At 39.2% G+C, this 26,094-nt stretch overlaps 1 protein-coding gene across 7 annotated transcripts; it reads left to right on the forward strand.

Annotated features, from left to right (window-relative positions):
* Nucleotides 1-31: 31 nt before the first annotated feature.
* Nucleotides 32-25,986, forward strand: ano10a (anoctamin 10a). 7 transcript variants are annotated; one of them, XM_026371807.1, is made up of 16 exons: nt 57-117; nt 1,690-1,756; nt 3,226-3,381; nt 3,461-3,658; nt 4,958-5,092; nt 6,770-6,889; nt 7,101-7,285; nt 7,441-7,825; nt 8,714-8,769; nt 8,888-8,962; nt 9,162-9,350; nt 9,471-9,662; nt 10,075-10,203; nt 19,402-19,518; nt 21,144-21,160; nt 24,227-25,986. In XM_026371807.1, the coding sequence occupies exons 3-16, from the start codon at nt 3,246-3,248 to the stop codon at nt 24,294-24,296; spliced, it is 2,004 nt and encodes a 667-aa protein (XP_026227592.1). In that variant the 5' UTR covers nt 57-117; nt 1,690-1,756; nt 3,226-3,245; the 3' UTR covers nt 24,297-25,986. The 7 variants fall into 7 exon arrangements, with proteins under 7 accessions (XP_026227589.1, XP_026227593.1, XP_026227591.1 ...); XM_026371803.1 differs by having other exon boundaries at nt 99-117; nt 1,883-3,381; XM_026371804.1 differs by lacking the exon at nt 1,690-1,756 and having other exon boundaries at nt 32-117; nt 3,191-3,381.
* The last annotated feature ends 108 nt before the right edge of the window (nt 25,987-26,094 follow it).

The raw sequence follows: 26,094 nt of genomic DNA on the forward strand, positions 1-26,094 counted from the left end.
TCCGGTCTCGAAGCAATGCAAAGCAAGCGCACCGAACGTCAGAGAGAGTGAGGCACTCCGGAAGTAGCTTTTCTGTCAAATATCTAAACATTGGTGGTCAGCAGAGGAGACAGCGAGGTAAGTAACTTAATGTCATCAAGTAGTTTACTAAACACACACAGTGTTATGTTGTTGGCGCTGAAAGCTTTTAACTCACCTTAAAAAACACAATGCCTTTGTATAAAACCGTAGTTTTGCATTGAGTCATGCTACGAATCAAAAAATGGTAGCAACACTCCTTAAGTGTTTGGTTCCCTTTATTGTAGCTTGTGTGTCTATCAACGTCATCAGTGGAAGACGAACTCAGTGCATTTAAATAGAAATCATCTGTTGAGGTACTGCATTCAAAATTATTCAAATTACAAAGATAGTGGCTCAAACTATACTTCAAGTCCAAATGTAAAGGTACTCTTTGCAGAGTAGTTCATTTTACATCCATGCATATTAATGAATTGTAATTATTGATGTATTGATGTGTCTGTCACAGTAAAGTTAATAGCTCATAACAGTGGAGCAAATTTGAAGTTTTTGACCAGAAAGCTCCCTAAACCTCCTTACATTGATTGGTTTTGTAATCTATATCAGGCTTGATTTTGACTTTCCTTCTTCACCACTGAAACTGGTTAATGTCTTTTTGTTTAAAGCAGTGGAAAGGTGGGTTTCACAATATTAAAACATAAAGACACAGGTAGGTCACAGTTTGCAGGTGAATAGGTTTTTTTTGCCACACATTTGGACTTATCATAACAGGAAAAGCACGTAAGAATAAAAAGTGATATAGTCAAAAATGTCTCTTTTCCCAGTATGTGTTCCAGTAATGACAGTAATCCAGCAGGCAGAATAATCAGAGGTAGAACAAATGATGGTGAAGAATAATGTAAACTATTCAGTTTGTGAATCAGTACAGCTCTTATTAAGCTTATGAGTTATACCTGTGACTTTCTCAACAAGTCAGAATGTGTGCAGAGAGAAGATCGGGACAAAGGTCAAACGGATAAAACTAACATGAGAGTGGGCAATGCGTCAAGCAGTCTGGACAAAACTAGACAGTCCTAAGTAAGAGGCAAAATAAATACGTGTGAGTGGAGCATGGTTGGAGAGAACGTAGGTGTACTGCACCGTAAACTAATATTAATAATTCAGTTGGTCATGGGATGCAGTTCATGTTAGTGTTGCATTTGATTTATAGCAGGATCTACCAGGAGTGATTCAGGTGGCCACAGCTGGATAACGGGTCTTAGAAGATGCCAGTAACCATACTGTTATTCTGCAGATGATATTTCACTGTCATTGAATGTCTGGCACCAACTCCTCATGATCTGATTTTCATAACTGACCTTATTGATATTTGGATGTTTATTTAGCGGCTTCTTTTTGTTCACCTCACCTCCGTTTTAAACCTGTACACAAATAATATGAAAATCTACTGGGCGGTTTGAAATGGAATTCGCTGAGGACACAACACTTGTTCAGCAAGAAATGTTTCTTGTCCAAAGAAACAGTATTTTTTTCGCCATTTCGTTTCACGCCTTTTATGCCTATGACGAATGAAGCTTTCTGTGCTGCTCCGTGACGTAGAACATTACTGGAGTCCACGAGTGCAGCAGTGATACACACACGTGGTTTATGCTCCACTGTGATTGTTGACAGATCAGCGTGGTCCAATCCCGCCCCGAGGCTGGAACACAGCCATTTTCCTACACAGGCACAAATCCGGGTGAGTAGTACATGCGAGTGTCCACGGTCAGCTCAGGGTTTGTTGGATTTGCTCTGCGCCTCTCGGGACTCGCTCCCTACTAATGGCGACGACCCTCCCTCTCTGTGTGTTTACTGTGTGTGTCAGCTGTCTGTGTCAGTCCACTCATCTGCCATCTGCTCTCCAAATCACCCGGTTTACAGTTGCTGGTTCTGCAAGAAGTCACTTCAGCATGGTTAAGATCGCTTTGTTCCTGGGAGTTCACTGAATAAACTTGGGTGGAGCACTTTGTGACACACCTTCTCTGTCAGTGACATTCCCTTAAAGTTTACACTGTTGGCATAGTTTGAAACAATAGCTTTGCCAGGTCCTGACACACAGTTTCAGGACCTTATCATTTTATCACTAATCATTCATTATTCATATCATAGTAGTACTAAATTATTAGATAATCATTGTACAGTGATTAAACACACATATCATCATATCAATGATTTCATCTACCTCCTGTGGCTCAATTGTAAACAAGAACAGAATGTAATTATTTACAGATCATTTCAAGCTACTATCTGTATTGTACTGTAAACAGTACAAATACATAGCAAATGTTGAAACGGAGAGATTTGACTGCTTTTTGACAAATATTTGCTCATTTTGAATTTGATGTCAGCAACACATTTCATGGGTCATGTTTACCACGGTGTTGCATCACCTCTTCTTTTAACAACACTGTGTAAGAGTTTAGAAACTGAGGAGACATTTTTTTCTGTTCTTGCTTAATTTCAGGATCTCCTTCAGGTTTACTCAGTGGGTGACTGGTCTGGACTGCAGATGGATCATTTTAATACCCAGACTCATGTTACTACATGCAGTTGGAGTGGTTTAGTTTTGGTTTTGTATTCCCTGAGAAAGATGTCCTGAAGGCAGTATATGTTGTTCCAACACACAGACATTATTCTGTATGAATGAGAAGAAAGAAATCAATTAGTTTATTGAAATACTGTAATTATGTCAACATGTACACACTGTAGATATATCTTCCCAATACTACTTATTTTACTTATTAACGTAAAATCTGCTAATCACTTAAACATCAATAAACTGTGATTAGCCTCTCTATCTATCTATAACTATTTGCCTAGTCTATCTTTCACAGAGTGGTGAACCTCCTGAAACACTTATCCCTCTCTGGGATACTGTTTTTACATCCAATCATAATACTGACCTGTTGCCAATGAACCACCTTGTCGAGAGATGTTAAACCACCTGATATTTTAGCATTATGTAACTTTTACAGTCTTTAGTTGCCTCTGGCTCAACTTTTTGAAACATGTTGCTGTCCTCAAATTCACTGAGCACATTTAAAAAAAAAAAAAGATTTGATTAGATTTGGTTTGTTTTCTTCTCATTTCCATTTCCATTTCCATTTTTTCTTCTCGTCCCTTTCTCTCTGAGGAGTCTGGTGGTCATTTCTTCCATTTATGGTGCAGGTGCCCGGAGATAGAGGAAGATGCTGCAGGGGTCATCAGTAGATAACAGTGGGCCCAGTTTCACTCCTTTGGTGGTGTTGGAGCTGGCCTCAGACGCTAAGGAGGAAACAATTGCATGGCTAATGGGCAGGATAAAAGACCAACAACAGAATGGAGGTATGGTGCTTCACCCTTTCTGTGCTAAAATGTACTAGTGCTGTTTGCCATTACATTCAATCATTTCTCCATTTCTCAGGTGCTGAACTGCTTGTGGAACAGCTGGGCCCTGGAGTCAGTACCCAAGAAAAATATAACCCCAACATCTTCCTGGTGGGGGCCTCCTGGCAGAGGCTGCTCTCTGGTGCTGAGGATTTGGGCCTCTTCAAGGAGTTCAGTGACGGATCCATGAGGGCCTTCACCTGTGCCAATAAACTCAACTTCAAAGAATTCAAAGGTAAAACCAAAGAGAAAACGTGTCCCAGCACTGTGGGCCACAGTGCTAAGTCTCTAGATACCCTGTAAAGCAGTACATGTTGACCATTATTGACTGAGTTGCTCTAACAACACTCACCCAAACCTTGCAGGTATTTCTCCAAACTTCACGGACTCAACTGGTTGACAGAGTCAAAAACAATGTCCTGATATGCTACAAATAATGAAAAGATGATAAAACGATTTTTATATCAACATTTGTTGATAGTTATTATTCCTCCACACCGGCGATTAGCAGAGCTAAAGGCAGTTTGTTTTTTAATTGTCTGTCCATCCACCCTTACAGCCCTCAATTCTGATGAATGCAATGTCTAGGGAATGGTTGGAGTAAATTCCTTCAAATTTGGCACAACTGTCAAGATTTTGGTCAAGGTCAAGCACACACTGACTTCACCAGACTTCAACCAGGTCTTGCGGCCCATTATTGGGGACACACTACTGAATGTCAAGAAAGCTTTAAAGGAATTTCTTCAAATTTGGTGCAACTTGCCAATTGGAACCAGTGATGAAGTTATTAGTTTTTGGTAGCCAAAGGTAAAGGTTAAGGTTGTAGTGACATCGCCTTTATCCAGTCCTTGCAAACTGTAACCTCAACATATGTAATGTGCTGAGGAAATTTCTTTAAACTTGCCACAACTGTTCTCTTGGACTTTGTGGTGAATTAATGATATTTTGGTAGTTTTCACCATGGTGGATTAATAATGTATCAATTATTAATTTTATATGAGCCTGGACAGACACGTGAAAACCACAGCACCACTGGTTAGTGGAGGCATAGAACTTCAATGTGGTAATTCTAGTTTTGTTTATTTTGTATTTGTGGAGAAGCAATTGAGAGAAATGGGCTAAAATTATATTTGTTTAAGGGGGAAACTGGAATGTTTTTGACTCACCTGTAAGAGTCTAGGAAGGAGCCTGCATGAAGGCTGTTTTGTAATTAAAAAAAGAACTGGCATATTACTCATTAATGATTGTAAAGGTAACAGTCACTACTGTTTGATAGTGCTTATTCAGATCATTACCACGTTGTATCCACTATCATGTGTAGCTGATTTCTAATAATCACACAGAGCTCCAAAACCAAAAGAGGTGGATGAAAATGATGTGTGGTTCTGAGCAAACTGTTGTTGACTGAACTACTGGTCACAGTTTAACACAGTCTTGTTACTGACCTCTGTGCTGCCACTGTATTGCTGTTTAACCTGTTTCACCCTTACACTGACTGAGTGTGCTGTGTCTCTGATGTGCTTTGTGTGTACAGGAGATGGAGACAGTTTCCTCAGCATGGCTGAGTGTCAGTACATCATTAAACATGAGTTGGATACATTAAGAGCCAAAGATGAAACTCATGTACCAGGATATACCCAGACAAAGCTCTATCCTGGGAAATCCATCGGTGAGTATCTTCCCACCTCTCACACTGCCAGTTTGAAATTCAGCTAGGCCTAACTGTGATCAGTTGCTTAATTTGCTCTATAAGCTGTTATTTATCTCAGTATTACACAATTTAACATTTTTAATGAAAAGAAAGTTTGGTGAGGATCAGAAAACCTATTTTCTTGCTAATGTAAATGTTCACAAGAAGTCACACAATTAGTTAATTGGAGATGACAGTTATATTATAAATATAATAATATAGTAAAAAAAACACCAGTATCTGAAGACACAGACACTGGTGAATCAGAATCCTTGAGAAAAACTCCACCATGACGACAAAATACACGAGCTGCGAAAGGTTCTGAAAAGCTTATTGAAAGGAACAAGTCAGGGGGTGGATACAAGAAAACTCACAAGACACTGAATATCCCATAGAGTACAGATATATCCATAATTACAAAATGGAAGGAATATGGCATATACTGCAGGGGTTAATTGTTTTTACAGCCGCTATATGTTTGGGATGCTGTTCCATATCATTTTCATGAATTTCCACTTAATGTGTGATTTATAGACCAGTTCATCTCCAGTTGCTGGGTATCTTCTCTGATGAAGCCTATCAAGCCTGTATTGCAAAGGATATGCAACAATGTACTAAAAGTGAGTGCGCCATGTCCCATCAGTGTAAACACTGGTGTCATTTCTACAAGGTTAAACCAACATGTATAAAAATACCCTGAAAATGTGCACTGTAACCAGGTGCTGTTTTGATTATAAGGAAGAGGGGTGTGATACATGACTGAGCATTATTGAGGGTACTACACATTATTGTTCAGAATTATGCTTAGGTGAAGTAAAATCATCATTATCATGGTTTTTGCCTATTTCTCTAACATATTTAACATATATCTAACATATATAAGTTTCTTTTCCCATACATTACAGGGGTAATATGGAATTTAACATATTAACATATTTCTCCCAGCATAATAGTAGAATCTCCTCCACCTCTACCTCTGTACATCCCTCTCTCTCCTATCTGCGGCTGCAGTATAGAAACAATAAATATGCAAATGCTGTGAAATATTTCCAAAACGAGATAAGGAAGCAATGAACTTGCAGGGGAGATAGGGTGACGCTATTCAGCAGCTGTGTTTGACAAATTGTGTTAATGCAGAATGTAATCATTTTTGACAATTGATGCACTCAAGAAATGGCAGATGAAATGATAGAGCTTTCATGTGCTTGTGTTTAGTCACTCTGTATTCAACAATTGGAGTTATTGCTATAGACAGTAGATTGTGTACAATGGGCCGGCTTTTGTTTGCCTGACCTTGATTTTAGAAAATTAAGCTGCATGTTTATTTAGTTGGGAAAGTGAGTTTAGACAAACAAAAGTGAGGTACATATTATTACAGCGTGGCTGGCTTCATGTTGCTCACTGAAACATTTTCTAAATAGGTACAACTGTGAGCAAATAATACCGTCCTAAAATTTCAAGGTATAGATAGGATCTTTATCTTGCTCTAGAAGCCATCTTATATTATGAAATACTTTTTAATTCAACTTAAAAAGAATCACCAATATGTTATTTGGCAAATGATGCTCAAACCTTCGCATATAACTGTCAAGGATGCACTTGAAGTCATTAGATAAAAAGTTAAATTGCTGAAATGTTGTTTTCTTTACGTTACAGTTCGCAGGCTGCAGTCCAAAGGCATCCTGATTCAAATGTTTCCTCTCCATGAAAAAGAGGCACTAAAGAGACTGTCATTTTCCTGGTACAAAAAGGTGAAGCTATCCCTTCAGCCTCTTGGTGAGTTGAAGAAGTACCAATTATCTCTCACTGTGAAGTTCTTTTATTTGAACAAAGGGAATGTAGCAAAGATTTCTATCACAACTGTCATGGTTACTATTTTTATTTCTCTTCAGTTTTAAGTCATTTTTCTCTTTGTCATGTTTTGAGTGAGATGCTCTCCATATTTGAGCTCCTACACACAAATTTCTTCTTCATTCTCTGTTCACAGATGACATCAAACATTACTATGGGGAGGGCCAGGCCCTCTACTTTGGCTTCCTGGAGTACTTTACCTTTGCCCTCGTGCCTTTGGCCCTCATTGGTGTGCCTTACTATCTGTTTGACTTGGACGACTATGACAGATATGTGATCTATGCTGTGTTTAACTTGGTCTGGTGTACTGTTATATTGGAGGTGCGGAGAGTAGTTTTTGCTTATTTATGAACTTTATTTACACGAATAATAAATTAAACTTTTAAACAATTTCTAAGAAGCCACTAAAGTAATGATGAAGCCAGTATCAGTATCTAATGAAAGCTAACTGATTGGCTGAACCTTTCCTCCACTAGTTATGGAAGCGCTTCAGTGCCTCACTAGCCTACCGCTGGGGCACACTGAGTAGGAAAAAGGCTTTTGAAGAACCTCGGCCTGGTTTCCATGGTGTCCTCGGGTTCAACCCTGTGACGGGCCGGGAGGAGCCTCTCTACCCCAACACTAAGAGGCAGCTGCGTGTCTACCTTGTATCCCTGCCCTTCGTCCTGCTCTGCCTCTACCTGTCCTTCTGTGTCATGATGATCTACTTTCTGATGGAGGGATGGGCACTGTCAGTCCATGATGAAGAGCCCACATTCTGGACTGGAATACTGTTGTTCATCCCCAGTATTATCTATGCTGTGGTCATAGAGATTATGAACCTCATCTACAGATATGCTGCTGAGTTCCTTACAGAGTGGGGTGAGTTCTAAAGTCTGTTCTTTGTTTGGAAAAACTGTGCACAACACACAACACAACTTAATCAATGAAGTCATTCATCAAACAAAAATATCTGTCTCTGTAGTTAGCCATACCCAACCAGCTTCTAGATGCTACTCACCCAAGTAGCTTCTTCTATCCTACTTGGATAAATAACATTTCGACCTAACCCGAGATAAGTCCAGTAGTCATTGCTCGACTTCCGGATTGATGGACCAATGTTAGCGACTCACCTCAACATTGTCACTTTTTTTGAAGAAAGAAAAATGTTAATTATATTGATAACCCTACACACGTCATGTGCACATTTACATGTTCCACTGCCTAAACAGACACTGACTGGACAACTTTTTATTAGAGGTGTAGATAATGCTAAACTGCACACAGAATACGTGTACATATTTATTTAACTAGATCACAGCCTTTAACTGTTATATATTTGCACCTCCTGATGTTGCGACTCATTATCCTGTAGGTTTTACTATTTTCTGATATTTAATAGACTAAACAGTTAACCTTAAATGGTATTAAATTATATTGCACTTTCCTACTTGAATGTGTTTTAAAAGGTCCATCTCAATTAACCATTCACAAATCACACAAAATCACACTAAAATCAGTGCAGAATAAGATGTACAGTTGCAGTTTGGCCCCGTTTGATACAGTACTGATTTAGCACTCCAACTATTTTTACATATTGATTTACTCGACAGAGGGGCTGTAGACTGTAAGGCTTCTGGTGTTTTGTCAGTTCTTATAAAATAACTCAATAAGACATCAACTATTGTGTACGCTGCATTCTGACTGCAGATCTCTCCAGTTCACTTGTATTATTCACATGCTTCACCCATTTCCCCTTTGTGTGTTTAGAAAATCACAGGCTTGAGTCTTCATATCAGAATCACCTCGTCCTCAAAGTATTAGTAGTGAGTATAAATGACTTGTTAGTGTCCACAATATTTCAAGTTTGATGTTCCAGTGATCAGAGAGCCACTGCCTCTGCCAAAACCCCAATTAAATAATTAATAACTCTTATCTTTTTAGTTCAACTTCTTCAACTGTTTTGCCTCGCTGTTCTACATTGCCTTTGTCATGCAGGACATGGTGCTGCTCAGACAGGTAAGCCTAGCCATCCTCTATCCTGCCTTATTCTTACATATCTCTTCTCTTTTGTTTTCATTTTCCTTTACTACTGTATTCTTTGCTTCTTCCTTCATCCACTTTTCCCACAGCCTCTTACAATCTATTCCACCCTGGTGTCCCTTCTATCCACCTGGTTTCTCTTATCTTCTGTCTCTTGTTGTTCCTGTCTGTTCAGAGTCTGGCCACACTCTTGATCACCAGTCAGATCTTGAATCAGTTCATGGAAGCCTTCCTACCGTACTGGCTACAGAGGAGACGCAACAAGAAGATGATTCACAAGGTCCGGAAGATAAGAACTCTGGAAGGCAAGGAGCTACCTTTGACCGAGCAGGTTCGCCTCGAAGCTCATATGAGCACATATTTGGTAAGTGCGGGAGATCTTTTCACTCATTTTAATTGTATTAATTAATGAATAAATAGTACCAGGGCTCTCATTTATGTGTGTGGATCTATATGTCTGTCTGGTCTTCTCTCCATCTTTCAGGGTACCTTTGATGACTACCTGGAGCTCTTTCTGCTTTTTGGTTACGTCAGTCTGTTCTCATGCGTCTACCCTCTGGCCGCTGTCCTGGTGGTGTTGAATAACATTACTGAGGTGTACTCTGATGCCTTCAAAATGTGCCACGTGTTCAAACGGCCCTTCTCTGACCCAGCAGCAGACATCGGAGTCTGGCAGGTGAGTTGTACAAAGGCGGCCACCCTGTGTGTGAACATCTTTGTCACACAAAGTAGACAGTTCCTGTTATTTTTAAGTTAACAGAAAACCTTAAACTCAAATTCTTCATTTTTAAAAATAATTTTATCTCAGATCAAAGCATAGAATATTAATGACCAGTACCCTCTTTAGTCATCACTGCTCACTTCCGCCTGAAATGTTTTCCAAGCACATCATTCATGAGAATATTAGACCTTTCCAGGGAGAAAATATTTTTAACAGTTAGTCCTATTTTTAACATGTCTAATCTGACCCATGCTGTTGATTAAGAACAAGGTATCACTAACTCTACACTGTGCCCAGCCAGCAAAAATATATTCCATTTTGGGAAACAGATCATCAACTGTTGCTGTCTCTCTTTTCCTGTGTCCAGCTTGCCTTTGAGACCATGAGCGTGATAGCTGTTGTGACCAACTGTGCACTGATTGGCATGTCTCCACAAGTCAAGACTTATTTCCTCGACTCTGAGACACAGCTCATACTGTGGACAGTGGCTGTAGAGGTAATTTATTTACACATGCAAAACCAAAGGCTCTTGCACATGAATGCATACAGTATTTCGTCTAGATCGACCAGTAAGTCGCTGTGGTCGCACATCTGTGCTCTATTTTCCAGTGACTTGGAGTTCTCCTATTTATTTTGTGGGACTTATTACAAAACAAGCCTTGTTCAGTCTCTCAGCAGAGCAAAAGCACCAAAGTCCACCAAAATGTACACCAAAATGTACAGACCCAGTCTAAAGGATTGTTACAGGAGCTTGTTTGATCTGACTGACTAATCAACTACAATACATCAAATATTTAATTTTAGGTTCTTTTTAGTTAGAACCTACAATAGGATGATAGCATAACAGCCCAGTGCACAAAAAGATTGGCCTCAGTCAAAGGCAGCGTGTCCAGTTCCTGCCAGGATATTCTTCACACAACTGCTCTGCATCAACACTTCTCCCACTACCTATGATTTGGCTAAACTTCATAGTTATACACTACATCAGTCAAAGTTTTGGACACACATAGCAATTACTATATTTTGTATGTCTTCAGCTATGTTACCATCACTGCAAAAGGGTTCTCTAATGATCAGTTCTCCTTTTAAATCAATAAAACTAACACACTGTGCTATTGGAAGTTTGCTGATGATGGGCCTCTGTATGTTCATGTAAATATTCCCTTAGAAAACAGCTACCGCAGCTACAATAGTCATTTAAAGTATTAACTATATCAAGACTGTATTTCTGATACATATTACATTATAAAATCTGCTGGAAGTATATTGTCATTCTGTGTGTTTCCAAACTTTTCACTGGTAGTATAAATATGAAGGATCTTTTTTGGAAACATGGAAAATACAGCATGCTCTGTATCTTTGTACATCTTTAAGCACGCGATTGAGGGACTGTTGAAGAGCTTTGCTCACTAGATGGAGCCAGAGTCCAACTTAGAGCCACATAAATCAGTGAGTAATAGAGAGGAACAGAGTAAATGGAGAAAGAGATCAAGATTTTGTGACATTCTGTATTTGCATTGATGCTTTTGGCACAGTCTGTATTTCTGCCAACTTATTATGGTTTGAGGCTTTTGTGTGTGTTTGTAAATCCAGTAATTCCCAGCCTAGATTTTACTGTATTGATGTTTGTATGAACCCCTTTTCTCTAAAACAGGAGAAGTCAGATACTCACATACACCTTATGCCTTCAGAGAATAAGCACAAATAACAGCACAGAGACATACGAAAACAAGGCTGATGAAAATAGGGTGGAGGGCTTTCTGGAGACATGTTATTGTGTCAGACTGTAAACACTATAAAGTATTCTGTACCTTACAGTACAGTGGGTCTATGCTGATCCTGAGGAAGAAACTGGGTCATATTGATCGCTTCTGTATTTGCCTCTCATTCTAAATTTGAAAACTCTAGGAACCACAAGTAGACCCGCACAAAGTGTTCCACTTGGATAATGTGGTGCTTTGAGTTATTTATGGTATGATGGTGCTTGATCATTAAATGCTCTGTATGTAAAGAAAAGGATTTTAAAAATTCCAGATTTTATGTTGCGCTGTTGTAGAGAAACTAATGAAGGAGATATGGAAAGAGTTATTACTAGGGAGTTACAGTTGTGCAGTCTAGAAGCAGCAAAGACATGGATTAGTTTTCAGCTTCACTTTGAGACAGGATGCTCCTGATTTTGTCAATAAATTGCAGGTAAAATTCAATTCAATTTTAATTATATAGCGCCAAATCTACTACACTACAGAAATCATCTCAAGGCACTTTACAGTGTAAGACCTTGAATGGTGGCATTTGCATGTCATGCAGGACAAAGAAAGGGCATATTAAGAGAGCTCCCCCAGCAGACTAAGCTATAGCAGCATAACTATCTGTTCCAGAGTCACTTGAGCCATCACTAAGCTCCTGGTTTTAAGCCTAGTCTTAAATGTAAAGAGGGTGTATGCCTCCCAAACCTAAACTGGGAGCTTCACAGGAGAGAAGCTTTCTCTGTACTTTTCTGCAGGTATCCTCGGCCTGGAGCTTTATATCTCCAGAATCCAGTTGACCTGCCCAATGTTCCTGCTGCTTGTTGTTGTTTTTGTTGCCTGCTGTTGTTTTCTCTCTCCTCTTTCCACTTACTGTACCCCAACGGGTCGAGGCAGATGGCCGCCCACTATGAGCCTGGTTCTGCTGGAGGTTTTCTTCCTCTAAAGGGAGTTTTTCCTCTACGCTGTGCCTAATGCTTGCTCAAATGGGATTGTTGGGTTTTCTATATAATTTTTTTAATACAATTATACTCTGTAAGGTCCTAAACCTTACACTGTAAAGTGCCTTGAGATAACTTCTGATGTTTTGGCGCTATACAAATTGAATTGAATTGAATTGAATTGAATTGAATTGAATTGAATTGAATTGAATTGAATTGATAGCTTAAGGCTCTGCCTCCCATTCTACATTTGGAAACTCTAAATACCAACAAGTAGACCTGCACATTGAGAGCGAAGTTTTCTGCTGGGGAACTATGAGGTCTTTAAACTATGATGGAGCTTGATTATTAAGTGCTTTATATGTGAGATGAAGCATTTTAAATTTCATTCTGGATTTTATATGGAGCCAATGGTGAGAAACTAACTAAACGTAGGAGAAATAGGATCTCTCTTGCTAATTCCAATCAGAACTCTGGCTGCAGCAATTTGGATTAACTGGAGGCTTTTTAAGGAGTCATTGTGACATCCTATTAATGAATTACAATAGTCCAGTCTGGAAGTAACTAATACATGGACTAGTTTTTCAGCATTGCTTTGGGACAGGATGCTCCTAATTTTACCAATATTCCTCAGGTGGAAAAAGGCAGTTCTAGAGATTTCAGAGAGATATCCTGGTAAAAGATAACTCTAAGATTCCCTACAGTATTACGTACTAGAGGCCAATGCTATGTCATCTAGGGTAACCAAATAATTAGTCATCATGTCTCTGAGGACAAACAAAATAACCTCTGTCTTGTCTGAATTGAGGAGTAAAAAATAGGACATCCAGACCTTTATGTCTTTAAAGCATGCTTGAAGTTTGACTAATTGAATTTATTTTGTTTGTATTTTATTTGATTTTATATTGCCAAAAGTATTCGCTCACCCATCCAAATAATCGTAATCAGGTGTTCCAATCACTTTCATGGCCACAGATTTATTAAATGAAGCACCTAGGCATGCAGACGTTTTTTACAAGCATTTGTGAAAGAATGGGTCGCTCTCAGGAGTTTAGTGAATTCCAGCGTGGAACTATAATTAGATGCCACCTGTGCAACTAATCCAATCGTGAAATATCCTCGCTCCTAAATATTCCACAGTCAACTGTCAGCTGTATTATAAGAACATGGAAGCATTTGGGAACGACAGCAACTCAGACTATGTGCTGAGGCACATAGTGCGAAGAGGTCGCCAACTTTCTGCAGAGTCAATCACTACACACCTCCAGACTTCATGTGGCCTGAAGATTGGCTCAAGAACAGCGCGCAGAGACCATCATAGAATGGGTTTCCATGACCGAGCAGCTGCATCCAAGCCATACATCACCAGGTGCAATGCAAAGCGATGGATGCAGTGGTGTAAAGCACACCACCACTGGTGAACAGACCCCTCCATCATTTTGCTACATATTCTGTAGTGATCTTATAAAGGAACGTCACCAGGCTCCACTGTTAGAACCACAGTTATGATGACAGACAGTCAGTGCAGTCAACAGCTCTGTTGACTGCACTGACCCAAAGACCCAAAGACCCATGGGGACTGTTTTTTGTTTTAAGTTTATTCTAGTGGTTTATGGATATATAATGCCAGGCTGGACTCATTGTGCATTCTGATGTATTAAACTAAATGCTAATGCTAGCAGGCTAGCAAAATTTCAAGATAATCCATCCAGCAGTTTTTGAGACATTTTAGTTCAAACCACAGATGTAACCCTCATGACATTATGGGAGATGGGAGATGCATCTGTTCCAAGTATTAGAAAAAAATAAATGCACTCTTATTCTTATCTGAACAATACATTACATAATTACACGTATATATATTTTGGTCTTTTGAAATGAGCCAGGCATGTGCAGAATCAATTACAGCACCATGCATGCCAGTTTTCCATGCAACTTGGTCCCAACTAGGCAATAGTAAACTCGCAGGATCGAGGCAATGGCCCTTTTTGGAGCCAGGCAGTTGCTCACCAAAACTGTAACACCTTACCCTACATATGCCACTTCAAATCACCATTAGTGTTATTGCTTTAACTTCCATATTACTTTCAGTTCCTCAAAACTTCAAAATCAATTATCATATAACTGCACAGGAAGAGGAAGTTAATAACAGGCCTGTTGATATCAGATTTAGGGCTAGTTTATGGGCTCTCAGAAATATACTGTATCTCAAGATGTGCTGTTGCATCACTTCAGAAGTCAAATGTGTGTATAGTTTTTCTAAATGGAAATGCAAATTTTTACTTAGCTGTTTACATTAAAAATGTCAGAGCTAGAAGGTGGTGTACAATGCATGGCTCCATTATCACCTCCACACAGCTGTCCAATATTATTATTATTATTATTATTATTATTATTATTATTATATACATTGATTTTACTGTCTGTCACTTTTACATTGTCTTTGTTTGGGTTTAGTGTGCAGACCAACATTACAGAAGGAGCTACTAGTGCGGGTTTTAATTCTGTTGATTAAAAATTCAGCCATGGATATGGTAGGAAACTTACACACTCTAGTGCAAAAAGGGAGCATGCCACATCTCATTTATCCCCGCCACCTGCAAACTGTCTACTGGGTTGAACACAAGTGAGCATGACTTTTTATAGTCATGCTCACCCAGGGTGGCATTCTCTGTTTGACTTGTACTGTGTGGCCTCACCTGTATAAGGAGAGGAGGCGAGGTGCTGCTCTAGTGAACACAGACAATACACACAGTGTGTGTTAGGCATTTATACTCTACCATATGGTGGTGTGTCGGCTATCCATTTTGCCATGGCGTCCTCCATGTGATGACTCCCTTGATCAGTTAGAGCTTCACTGATGAAAGCTTTAAATAGAAAGCTTACCTGCAACTGGAGATAGAGTGAAAACAAGTCTGCAAATAATATGAAGGTGGAAACAGACAGGAAGAGAGGAGGTGGAGAGACAATCAGGGAGGAAAGTGTTGAGGGGAAACTGATAGGTCTAAGGAGCTAGAGATAGAGAAGAAGACCAAGAGAGGGAGAGAAAAGCAGAACGTGTGTGTGTGTATGAGAAACCTGAGTCACTAGCTGATTGTATGTCTAAGCACGTTCCTGTTACCAACCAGCACATTTCCTAGAACAGAGCAAGCAGCCTATTAAATAGATGGGACAACAAGAATAACGAGATCCAGTTTGAATAATGTCAAGGATACAAAGGGGAGCTGCTCACAAATACCCACTGACAGTGCTTGTTGACATAGCATTCCATATATTGTCATTGCAAAAGAACTTTAATGTTAACAGGCCTGTGAGTGCATGGATTTTTAAGTGCGCCTACTTCCAGTGGGAACAGAACTGCTGATCTTGACCCCAGCAGTGCCGTGCTTCAGATGGTATCAAATCTCTCTTGTTAGGTCAGTCATTATCTCTCTTGTTTAATGTTCATACTTCAAAGACAGAAAGAAGATTCTTTGAATTTAACGAAGGGTTAAAACCCAATCTCTCAACCCTTCTTATCTTGGTTATGATTTTTGGAGGGGGGGGGGGGGTATACAGTAATTACCTGTGTAATTCCTATATAGGGCTTACACACATCACTGAGCAGTAACCAGGCAACTGGGCAACCTGCTACAGAATCAGACACAGACTTTCTTTCAGATTCACCAGTCTGTCTGCTATAATCTACTCATTTCAGTGTAGCCGAGACAACAGAACAGGACCCTGAACTGTATCTGCACACATAACCCATGATTAGAGCAGGATTAAAGTAGAAGTGTACCACAGGCAGAGTATATATAGACCTGTATGTAAAGACGTCCAACAGCTGACACATAGATGACAATTTAACCAAACAGCTACCTTTTTGTACTGTAAGGAGACATGGAGCAAAATGTGAGTTGTATTTCTGGTTTTGTTTTATTTTATTAAAGTAAGAGAGTTCATAGATCCAACTGTCACTCAAAAAACAACTCGCTGATTGATGAGACACGGACTTGTACTTGAACTTGAGGCTTGTATCTCTTTGGAGGTGTCCTTGGCTCTTTGTCTACCATTCACACTGGACTTTTGTTCAATCTAGGGTCAACTTTCCTCTTACAGCCATTTCCAGGAGGGTTAGCTGCAGTCCCACACACTTCTTATTAAGATTTGTAACTGTAGTTATGGGGACATCAAACTATTTGGAAGTGATCTTATAGAGCAGCCTTTACACTTTGGTGCACATAATGATACGAACAGCAGAAACAATACTTACTATACATATTACCTAAGCTTGAATAAATGTAGTGCTAATCACAGGAAACACTGAGACTAACATACCACAATAATCTTGCATTTTACTGTTTGTGTAGGTTCGTGCTTTTAATGAGCAGAAGTTAATGTAATAGCCTTACCTAGATTTCCCCACTATACATGTATTAGTTTGTTGAGAAATCGTGCACTTTCATGTGAATGACATGTTACTGAATAGCATTTCTTTGGTTACCTGAGATAAGGGTGCTCATTGTTTTTATAATCATAATCTGGTGCTGAGAATAAAGCTGTGCTTAGCTGTGGTTTAAACGTATAGTGGGTCAGACCATAGTGTGCAATATGTAAGGTGCTACTCAGTGACAAAACCTGACAAATTATCAAGTGGTTATTAAGTATTCAAATATTAGGTCTGAACTACATGTAATAAGTCGCTTTTAAGTTTAAAAGTGAAGACAATAGTACCATGTTACCCTAAACCTGACCCTAATTTCACAGCTTAACTTGTGAATTAAAATGATAAACTGTATTCTGTTCATGTCACTGCACACATGAAATAACAGAATTAGGAGTTCCTCATCAGTGGCATTGTTGGAAATGCTAATTTTTCCAGTGAACGGGTGCCATGGTAACAGCATTAAGCACTGAATGCTGAGCAGTGGATATAGCGTGGCACTGTGGCGCTCATAATTTGTGTCAGTCTTGTAGCTGCTTGCTCTTAAAGACCTCCAGTCATGTCTCAAGATTATATTCTTCGAGCTAGGATACCAACTGATTTTAAGATGTACATTCTCATTGCCAAAATTGCTAAGATAATATTTAGTATGAGGGGCTCACTTTCACATCAATTTAAACCCTGGACTCAGGACTCAGCATCTGTTATGTTATTATCTGTTATTCACTACAGTTATTACAATATATGAAAAATGTATTTACTGTTGGAGGAGCAGCGAGTGGATCACTGTCAGAATTGATCTGTTCTTAAACCTTAGCTGTGATGCAAACCTTCATTCTTAAAGCAGTCAGAGGTCAAGTGGTATCCACAGACATACAAAACCTTCAGCAGTTTTTCTAGCACCAGTCCATTTACAATAAAGGTAAACCACAGGTCCCCCCTGCCATGTTAAAGCTATCACAGGGAGTGAGCGCAATGGCGGAAATCCAATTTTGGGCAGGGTTTGTGTCGGGCAATGAGTGGACCGAGCCTGTGTAACGTGAATTCTTCTTGAAGTCATAAAGGTGAAGGATTCTGAACGGACCGTTCTGGGAGAGGATTGGACTTAAACAGCAAATAGTGGAAAAAGGAGAATGTGCACTTTTAACATACTCGGTGTGTGTCTACATGCACCATAGAGTCATGTAAACGTATGGAAATACCCCAAAAATTGATTTTGCATAATAGGGGACCTTTGTCCTTATGCTGCTAAATACTCACAAATATAAATTAGCCTTGAATTGCATTAGCAATAAACTAAGAGCTGGAGTGTTTATTGTTCACATTCAATCAATATGACAAGTCACTAAGATCAGGGATTTCTTAGCTCATTCTGCAGGAATTAGTGGAGCTGCTGTGCTGTCTGCAATGGGAAAACATCTTAGTCTGTGCTTCCTTAAGCCAAAAATGTACCTAAAAAAGCTTCAGCATAAGCCACAATAGCAGAGAACAAAGATTCATACCAGGATTCAATTCGTTTTGCAGTTGCAAACACATTGAGGCACCACATTTGCTGTACACAAGAAGAATTCATGTGAAAGATCACTAAACGGTTGGCTTTGGTCACAACAATTTATATTTGGCATATCACCAGTAGAAACATGTTCGTGCATCTTGCCCAAATTACCTGATTACCAAGTAAAACCCATTTCTGTGGAGCAGTCTTCTCTCACTTTGATACTATTTGCTCTACAGTATGACCTGTAGTATCTACAGCATGCACTGTAGCACAGTACTGTAGCATGAGCCCATTACAGTGATGAGCAAAAGAGTTGCTGAATCAAAGGAGGTGTTGGCAGTTGGCAGTTCTTTAAATGGACTGGCACATACAGTATGTTTATAGTAGCCACTTGGAAGTTGTGCATCCTCAGCATACATGTGAGTAAGTGTCACCTTTATGGAAACATGCTTAGAGTACCTTGGCGATATGCGGTAGTGGTGTGAAGGTCAGCTGTCTCTGATAACTAGGGCTCTGACATTTTGGGAGTTATTTTGTTTTTGTTTTATCTGTGAATAAATATGTGCAAATAGATATTGGGTGCAAAGTGTAAGACACAAAACAATTTCAATCAACAGCTGTCGAAGTCTGGGACAGTATGGTAAAAAGTTCCTTTAAAAGTACTTGTTAAAGACCAGACGGAAGAAAAAAGCATCTCAAACAAACAAAGTGAAGATGGTTGTAGTTTCGAGTAAGAGCATCTCCTGGGCATAAACAGGCTATCAGGCTACACTGAATGCCTGTTGAACATTACAAATGATTTTAACCTTATGCTTCATTCACGGCACTGTGTTATAGCACAAAGCCAGCCCCGGCTGTGGCTAAAATGCTGTGTTTCTTGTCGTCATTCAGCTTCAAGGACATTTGTGCAAAGGCTGTCTGTCTCATCCTGACATTCCACTAAGTCCTCCTGTCTCCTCCTATCCTGCCATCTCTCATGAAACCAACATCCCATAACCTAACCTAACCAAAGCATGCCACTTAAGAACAAAAGACTCTAAAGTATTTGAATCCCTGTCATGTAACTGTCATTCTTTGATTTCAGCATGTACTGCTGGCCTTTAAGTTCATCCTGACCTTCGTCATCCCAGATGTTCCAAAACACATCCAGATCAAACTGGCTCGCCTGGAGTTTGAATCACTGGAGGCCCTGAAGAAAAAGGTAAAACAGTACTGAAAAGCATTAGCTGGCCTTTGACTTTGATTTACATATTCTTTACATGTTCATATGTTAGTCCTGTAAGGAAAAGAAAGCTATTGTTGCTTTAAGTGCCTGTCACACTTACATTACAGAAATTACATTTGAGAAACTGTAATTTTCAAAACAAACAAAAACATTAAGTGTCTGTAAATCAAATGCAATGATATTACATGAAAGTAACATACTGGGCCTGGGAAAGTGCATCTAGTTCACTTGTCTTTAGAAGATGCTCCACTTAACAGACATACTATTTTGATTAGGTTAGTGTGCTCTGTATTACATATTTTAACCCAAAGAGTCATTGTTGCTTTGAGTTTTCTTCATTTTCTTAAGTTCAAAGTCTTTAAACAGTGTGTCTGTCTGTAGCATGTCTGTGTTCAAAAGTTATTTAAAAAGAACATGTGTCTGTGTTGTTTTAAAATTAACAAATTTACTAGTAAGCATATTATCAAAGGTCGCCTAGTGTGACTTACATAGTCAGATTGTAATTCATTACATACATTCTGTAAAGATTAGACTGTATGTGCATTATTATTATTATTATTACACAGGAGCATTTTGTATGTTTAGTGTTAAAAAGATACTGTGCATGATTATCAGGCAAACAGATGAAAAAAACATTTGAACAAATCAAAAATCAAAATAGCATTAACATAATTATTCTCTTTTTCCTCATTAACAAGTGCCCATTCAGTGTTTTTCAACCCTGCATAAACTCACTGACAAATAGATTTTATGATGATGACTTCTTAACATTTTGGCTTCTATAGTGTCACATCTTTCTTAAAGAAATGTGTCCAATGGTCTCTTTTTGTAGCCATTTTTCCTGCAGCTTAAATGCTACCTAATAACTATACTCACAGGAATGTAAGGCATGCATCAACTTAACCCACACCCTCTCTTAATCAAGCAGTTAAATCAGCTGGAAATGCAGAGGGGTTTGGTGAAAAATATTATCCTCAGAGTACATCTCCGCCTAAGACCTCACACTGTAGTTAGATTTGACATGTTATCATCATATGCATATTCACTGTGTGATGGTGACATACATTAGGAGAGACACACACATTCAGTTTTTTTGTGGCCTGTAATAAATCTCCAGCTAAACTACCTACCTCCCCAAATGAAAGCGTTCTCATGCATATGTCCACTAAAACATGTGGTCCATAGCTTCCCATTTAGTTTTACAGGCTCTTAATGCCTGTCCTAGACCACTCTGCCAAAGACAAACTGCACGCTCTGTGTTAATAGTATAGATATGGCTCCACAGTAAAGCATTAGCTTGCTTGGCACCGCAGCCATTTGTTTGATGTTGGTTGACAGCCCTGAGTGCTTCTTTTCAACGTTTCTCTCATGTTGTTTCTGTCGGACTTGCTGTCATTTCACTGCTGCCTTACATAATGAGTTGTCTGACACCTAACTCACTGAAGGTCATTCAGCTTGTAGGATGCATGTTTTTGAAGGATGGAACCAACTTGCATATAATGAAAGTGAAATAAAGTTTTTACTATTTGCCAGATATTGGTAGATTTTACATGCTAGTTATGGTTTGACCGGTGTTGCTTTGTGGTGTCTTGGCTCTGCAGAGGCAGCTCCTCGGAGGGTGAGTAGCTCTGTGTGTAAGTTTGAATCAGTCTGGTTTCAAAGTGGGGCAGTATCACTTGTTGAGTAATTTACACTCATGATCTAATGTTCTAACAGGACATGTTGTGAATTTGTGATTCAACAGACTGCTGTTTGAAAGTTCAGTGATGATTGCATGAGGTTTTTAGGCTTAACCATGATAAGCAATGTGAGAAAGTAGTATATTTGTTATTTAGAGCAATTATGTAATACCTTCATTAACTTCAACACTTTGCTGTGGGACTTACTCAGGATTAGACAGAGCTCATAATGTTAAAATGTCATGTTTCTGTTCCACCTTTTGTTTCCTGTTGTTCTGTTCATACTAATTTAGAAGTGTTAGTGCGCACATGCCATTGTATATTTTACATAAGTGCATACTGTCTGTAAGAGATTTAAAACATCATCAGACTAGAAGTAGTGAAACTGCTCACAGAGCCTTCATTTCTATCAGTGTCAAATGTAGTTTGGTTTTAGGCTCTACATCTTAATCAAAGTCTGAAGTGAAGCTGTATAGTTTTAATGAGCCACTCAAGATGTATTGACGTCTCCATGAAACGATGCTAGCTTGAACTTTAAGGGATGTTGTCTCATTTATCATTTTCTCTTCCAGTCTTGAATCCACTTCAGTGAGCAACTGAACCAGAGTTTAGTCTGCCACTATATCCAAATGTCATGTGACAGAACTGGCAAAACATTTCAATTCAATTGTAAAGGTTTAAGACCTCAAAGAATTACTTACAGAAAACCCAACAATTCTCCCTGAGCAGCAGTAGGTGACAATAAAGAGATAAATAAACTCCTTATGGCAAAAGAAACCTCCAGAGAAACCAGGCGGGTGGGCATCTGCCTAGACCGGTTGAAGTGAGTAGAAAGAGGACTGAAAAAAGAAAAGCAACAAGAAGCAACAGACAAAACACTGGACAGGTTGATAAAGGCAGTAACTGCATACATAGTACGTAAAGGGAGACAGAGATGTAATTTGGAGTTATTTTGTCTTTTCATTGGAGGCATTGTTGAAAATAATATATATTAACATATTAATAATGCAGTCTTTAAACATGTACACACAGACAGTTGAGTATATACAAGGAACAGTGTTGAGTGGAACACAGTCCCACAGGAGAAACTTGATCAGATCAGTTTCTTGACTGTTCATATACAAGTCACCTTCCTCTGCAATGCCATGTGAGCAGATCAGGTTTTACAGAGCAGGCTCAACATAAGATCCCGTCATACCTCCACCCTGACTTCATTAGATAGAAAGAAACTCCAGAGCTTTGAGAACTTTCCATTTGATGTCATCCCATAAACCAACATATGATGTGGCAGCACCTCAACATTTCAACAGCCAGTAAAGACATTCATTATAAACATAGCAGGACTGATGGAGCGATGCTGCAACTGATTTCAGTAGTCCCAGGCACCTCTACAGCCTCTCTATGATAGTGATGGGTCTGGTCAGATGCTGTGAAAGCTGAAGGACATCCTCAGACAGGTGTCTTTGGATTGTGAAATGCTGATCTGAAGGTAATGATTTGACCATCAGAGGTCAGCTTTATTTGGATCCAACGGAACACTTGACTTGCTTCTTTCTCATGACCTAAACTTCACAGAAAACCTGATGCAGCTTTGGCACCAGATTCCTTAAGAGTTCTACAAACCGAGGCATAAATGGATAAAACCTATTAAAAAAGCAAAGAGTGGGACTGTGTGTAATTATGTAGACTGAAAAGTGAGTGAAGTCACTTTTATTGGGCTGTTAAAAGTAGCACTGGTGCAGTATTAGTGAAGACAGATGTAAAGTTGACGTAATTAGTCCATTAATTAATAATCAGATAAATAGAAAACAAAATTAAACACACACACACACACACAGGCCTGACAGAGAAAATCACTTTGTTTGCTTGTAGTGTGTGTAATAGAGTATAATACAGTGATCACAGTGATCAGCCTCCACACCTCAGAGAATTCAATTAGCACTCTGAGAGTCAAACATTGTGTATAAGCATATGTATACATCTTTATGTGCATTTCATTTAGCATTAGAGAATTAAATTCATTTTAATCTCTGTGTTTATGGGTTAGGCAGGTTAGGGCGAGGGGCTGGGGAAACTATTATGTCATATATATATATATTATATATTATATATAAATATATATGTCAAGAAAAGTTCTATTCTAACTCATCTGTAGACGTCCTGTTAATTCATTGTCTATATATTACAACTCAAGAACATGAAGGCCAACTGAACAGAAATGCCTTTACAGGACATGTACTGTTTATCTTTACCTTTGCACATAGACCTGCTGATTCCACTCATGTCCCACTTGTGGACAGATCCCAGCAGACATGTCTAGTGTCTGGAACCCTCTGAATATATCGGCTCTGTGTACCAGGATCAGGTTTTTGCTTATAGTCTATCTCTGGCCAGCATAGATGGTGACAATATCTGCTGCCCTTGAAGTGATCATCACAACCATTGCTGCATCGTTCTCGTCCTCACATCATCGATTAAAGGAGAACTTTATTGTTTGGTTATGATAAAGAGCTCTAGTTATTCTAAATAATAAAATGATTACATATCATCAGAGATTAAATAACTGTGCTGAAAGTTGAAATCCTGGCTCCTGAGTAGAGATGGGGATTTTCCAAATACTGGCATTGGACATACTGTGTGGTCCTGTGCAGCCGGTTTATCAGGGCAGTGAGTATTTGAGACCTTGACTAGTGCTGGTTAGCACCATCAATGATGTATTCAAATGGTTGTTCTCTCTGCTTCCAGCTGACACAGCATCTGATATTATTATATTAGATATTTTAATACAGGAAAAGCGAAAGAAAGTTAAAAATATGTAAAGTCTCCCTTTAATGATACATAAGATGGTCAATGCAAAATTTTAACTCCAACTGTAATGAAGTTTAACAGTCCTCTCAGTAGAGCTGATCACCTAGTGGGTTTCATATATATACACCAGCTGTACATTTCTTCTTCTCTAGTTAAATTAATGTCTGTTGTGCTGCTGTTTGTCGTCTATGTTTCAGAAAATGCTTGAAGCCTCGGAGTTCAGTAAGAACGTCCAGTGAGGAGGAGAGGAGGGCCTACAAATACTGACGGACCTCCACGTGCTGCTTTACACATCCTAAACATCCATCACACTGCTGTTTACACTTCGGAGCTGACACACATGCACTGGCCAGCTTTTCAGGTCCGCCTGTACAGTTTGAAACAATCCAAAGCAGCAGCTCTGCTCTGGGTAGCCATAACGTCAGACCCATGTCATATAATACACTCCAGTAGGACCCCCCGTGGTCTTTATGATACATCACCTTTCTCATTGTTTTGACTGTACAGGTGTGCCCGATGAAGTGGCCAGTTGATGCATATATATATATAGGGAGTTAGTGTGGCCGATCTTTATGCACGTGTGCTATCTATCTGTAACATGTTCACAGCATCAAACAGTGTTTTATTATTTCAGGAGCTGAAGAACAGATGACTGTTTGAGAAGCAGCACTGTGTACCAGATGTATTATGCTGATCTGCAAATGAGATGTACTGTAACGGGGTTTTTATACACATGGGATTAATGGGATTAAATTGGTAACAGCCAGAGAGCAACAGAGGAATGCTGGATGATGACATCATATACTGTAGCAAATATCGACTTTCCATACAAGTCATTGTCTTGTTCTGTACGTTCTGTACGTTCTGTTCTTCTTCCACTGAGCTCCTTCAGTACTGTGCTTTGGGATTGTGGCAATTGTAAAGTGTTATCATGAATCCAGGATGGAGATGTGTACACAGTAAGTACACTTACTGTAAGTACACTTACTGTGTACACCACTTACTGTGTACACCAATAATAACCTGCTGCTTTAAATGATTATAGACAAACTGATGCTGACTGTCTCACACTATTAAAGCTGCATGTATAGAAGCAATGAAAGGCCATAAATCAAATACTCAGTGTTTTGTATTAAAATACCTTATAACAGTTCATTAGTTTACTTTCACAACTGTCTGCACTTACTCAGTTCAGTAGGTTCATCTAAAACTAAGTCTGATTCAAGATGGATTGCTACTTGAAAATGTTCTAAATGATCTGGACCTGTGACTAGACTTAACAAGACTTAGCCCTCTGGGAATTCAAACCACACAAATTTGCATAGATGACCTTCAAAATAAAACATTTTATTTATTTATTTAAAGTCATTAAGTGTTAGATAGTGTTAGGGTTCTGGCCTTTCCTTGCTTCCATATACAATCACAATTATTTTATTGGGCTTTCTTATCTTAGCATGCAACATGACACGAGCATTATAACTAGTAACAGCTGGTAATAATATCAGCTTACTTCCAACAAATATGACTTGACGTTGGAAGCCATGCATCCTTGTATCACCCTTGGTGCCTTGACCTGCAACACCTATCTGATTCAGTTTTTATATGCTGCAAACACAGCCATCTTGTGGGGAATGTGCACCTTCTGTACATTCGTACTCTTGTCAGGCTCTTACAGCTCAAAGCCTGCGTCCAACCACTGTTTCCATAGAGAGATCAACTCTCAAAAAAAACTGAGGCGCATATGTTCTGGAAGCTTCTGGGTTACTTGAGTGGTGAGGCTATGCCAGTCTTACAGAGCAACCCTCCTCGGTGTCGCGTAGCATGTTAATCACCGACTGCTTTTCACCACCTTCAGCGACCTGCATTACTGCCTCCAGTCTCTGACCCACATGGCTGACTGTATCTTAATCAGGTGGACGTAAACACCAATCTGAATAAATGCAAATGTTGCTGTGCCTGCTGTGTGTGTAAATAGTGTCAGTTTGTAAACTTCAATTTCAAGTTCATAATTCCATATTAATATGGTGGCAATATGTCTCATTTCATTTACCCACTAGCACAGCTG

This window comes from Anabas testudineus, chromosome 16 (genome assembly GCF_900324465.2).
Source record: "Anabas testudineus chromosome 16, fAnaTes1.2, whole genome shotgun sequence".
Classification (NCBI taxonomy): Eukaryota; Metazoa; Chordata; class Actinopteri; order Anabantiformes; family Anabantidae; genus Anabas; species Anabas testudineus.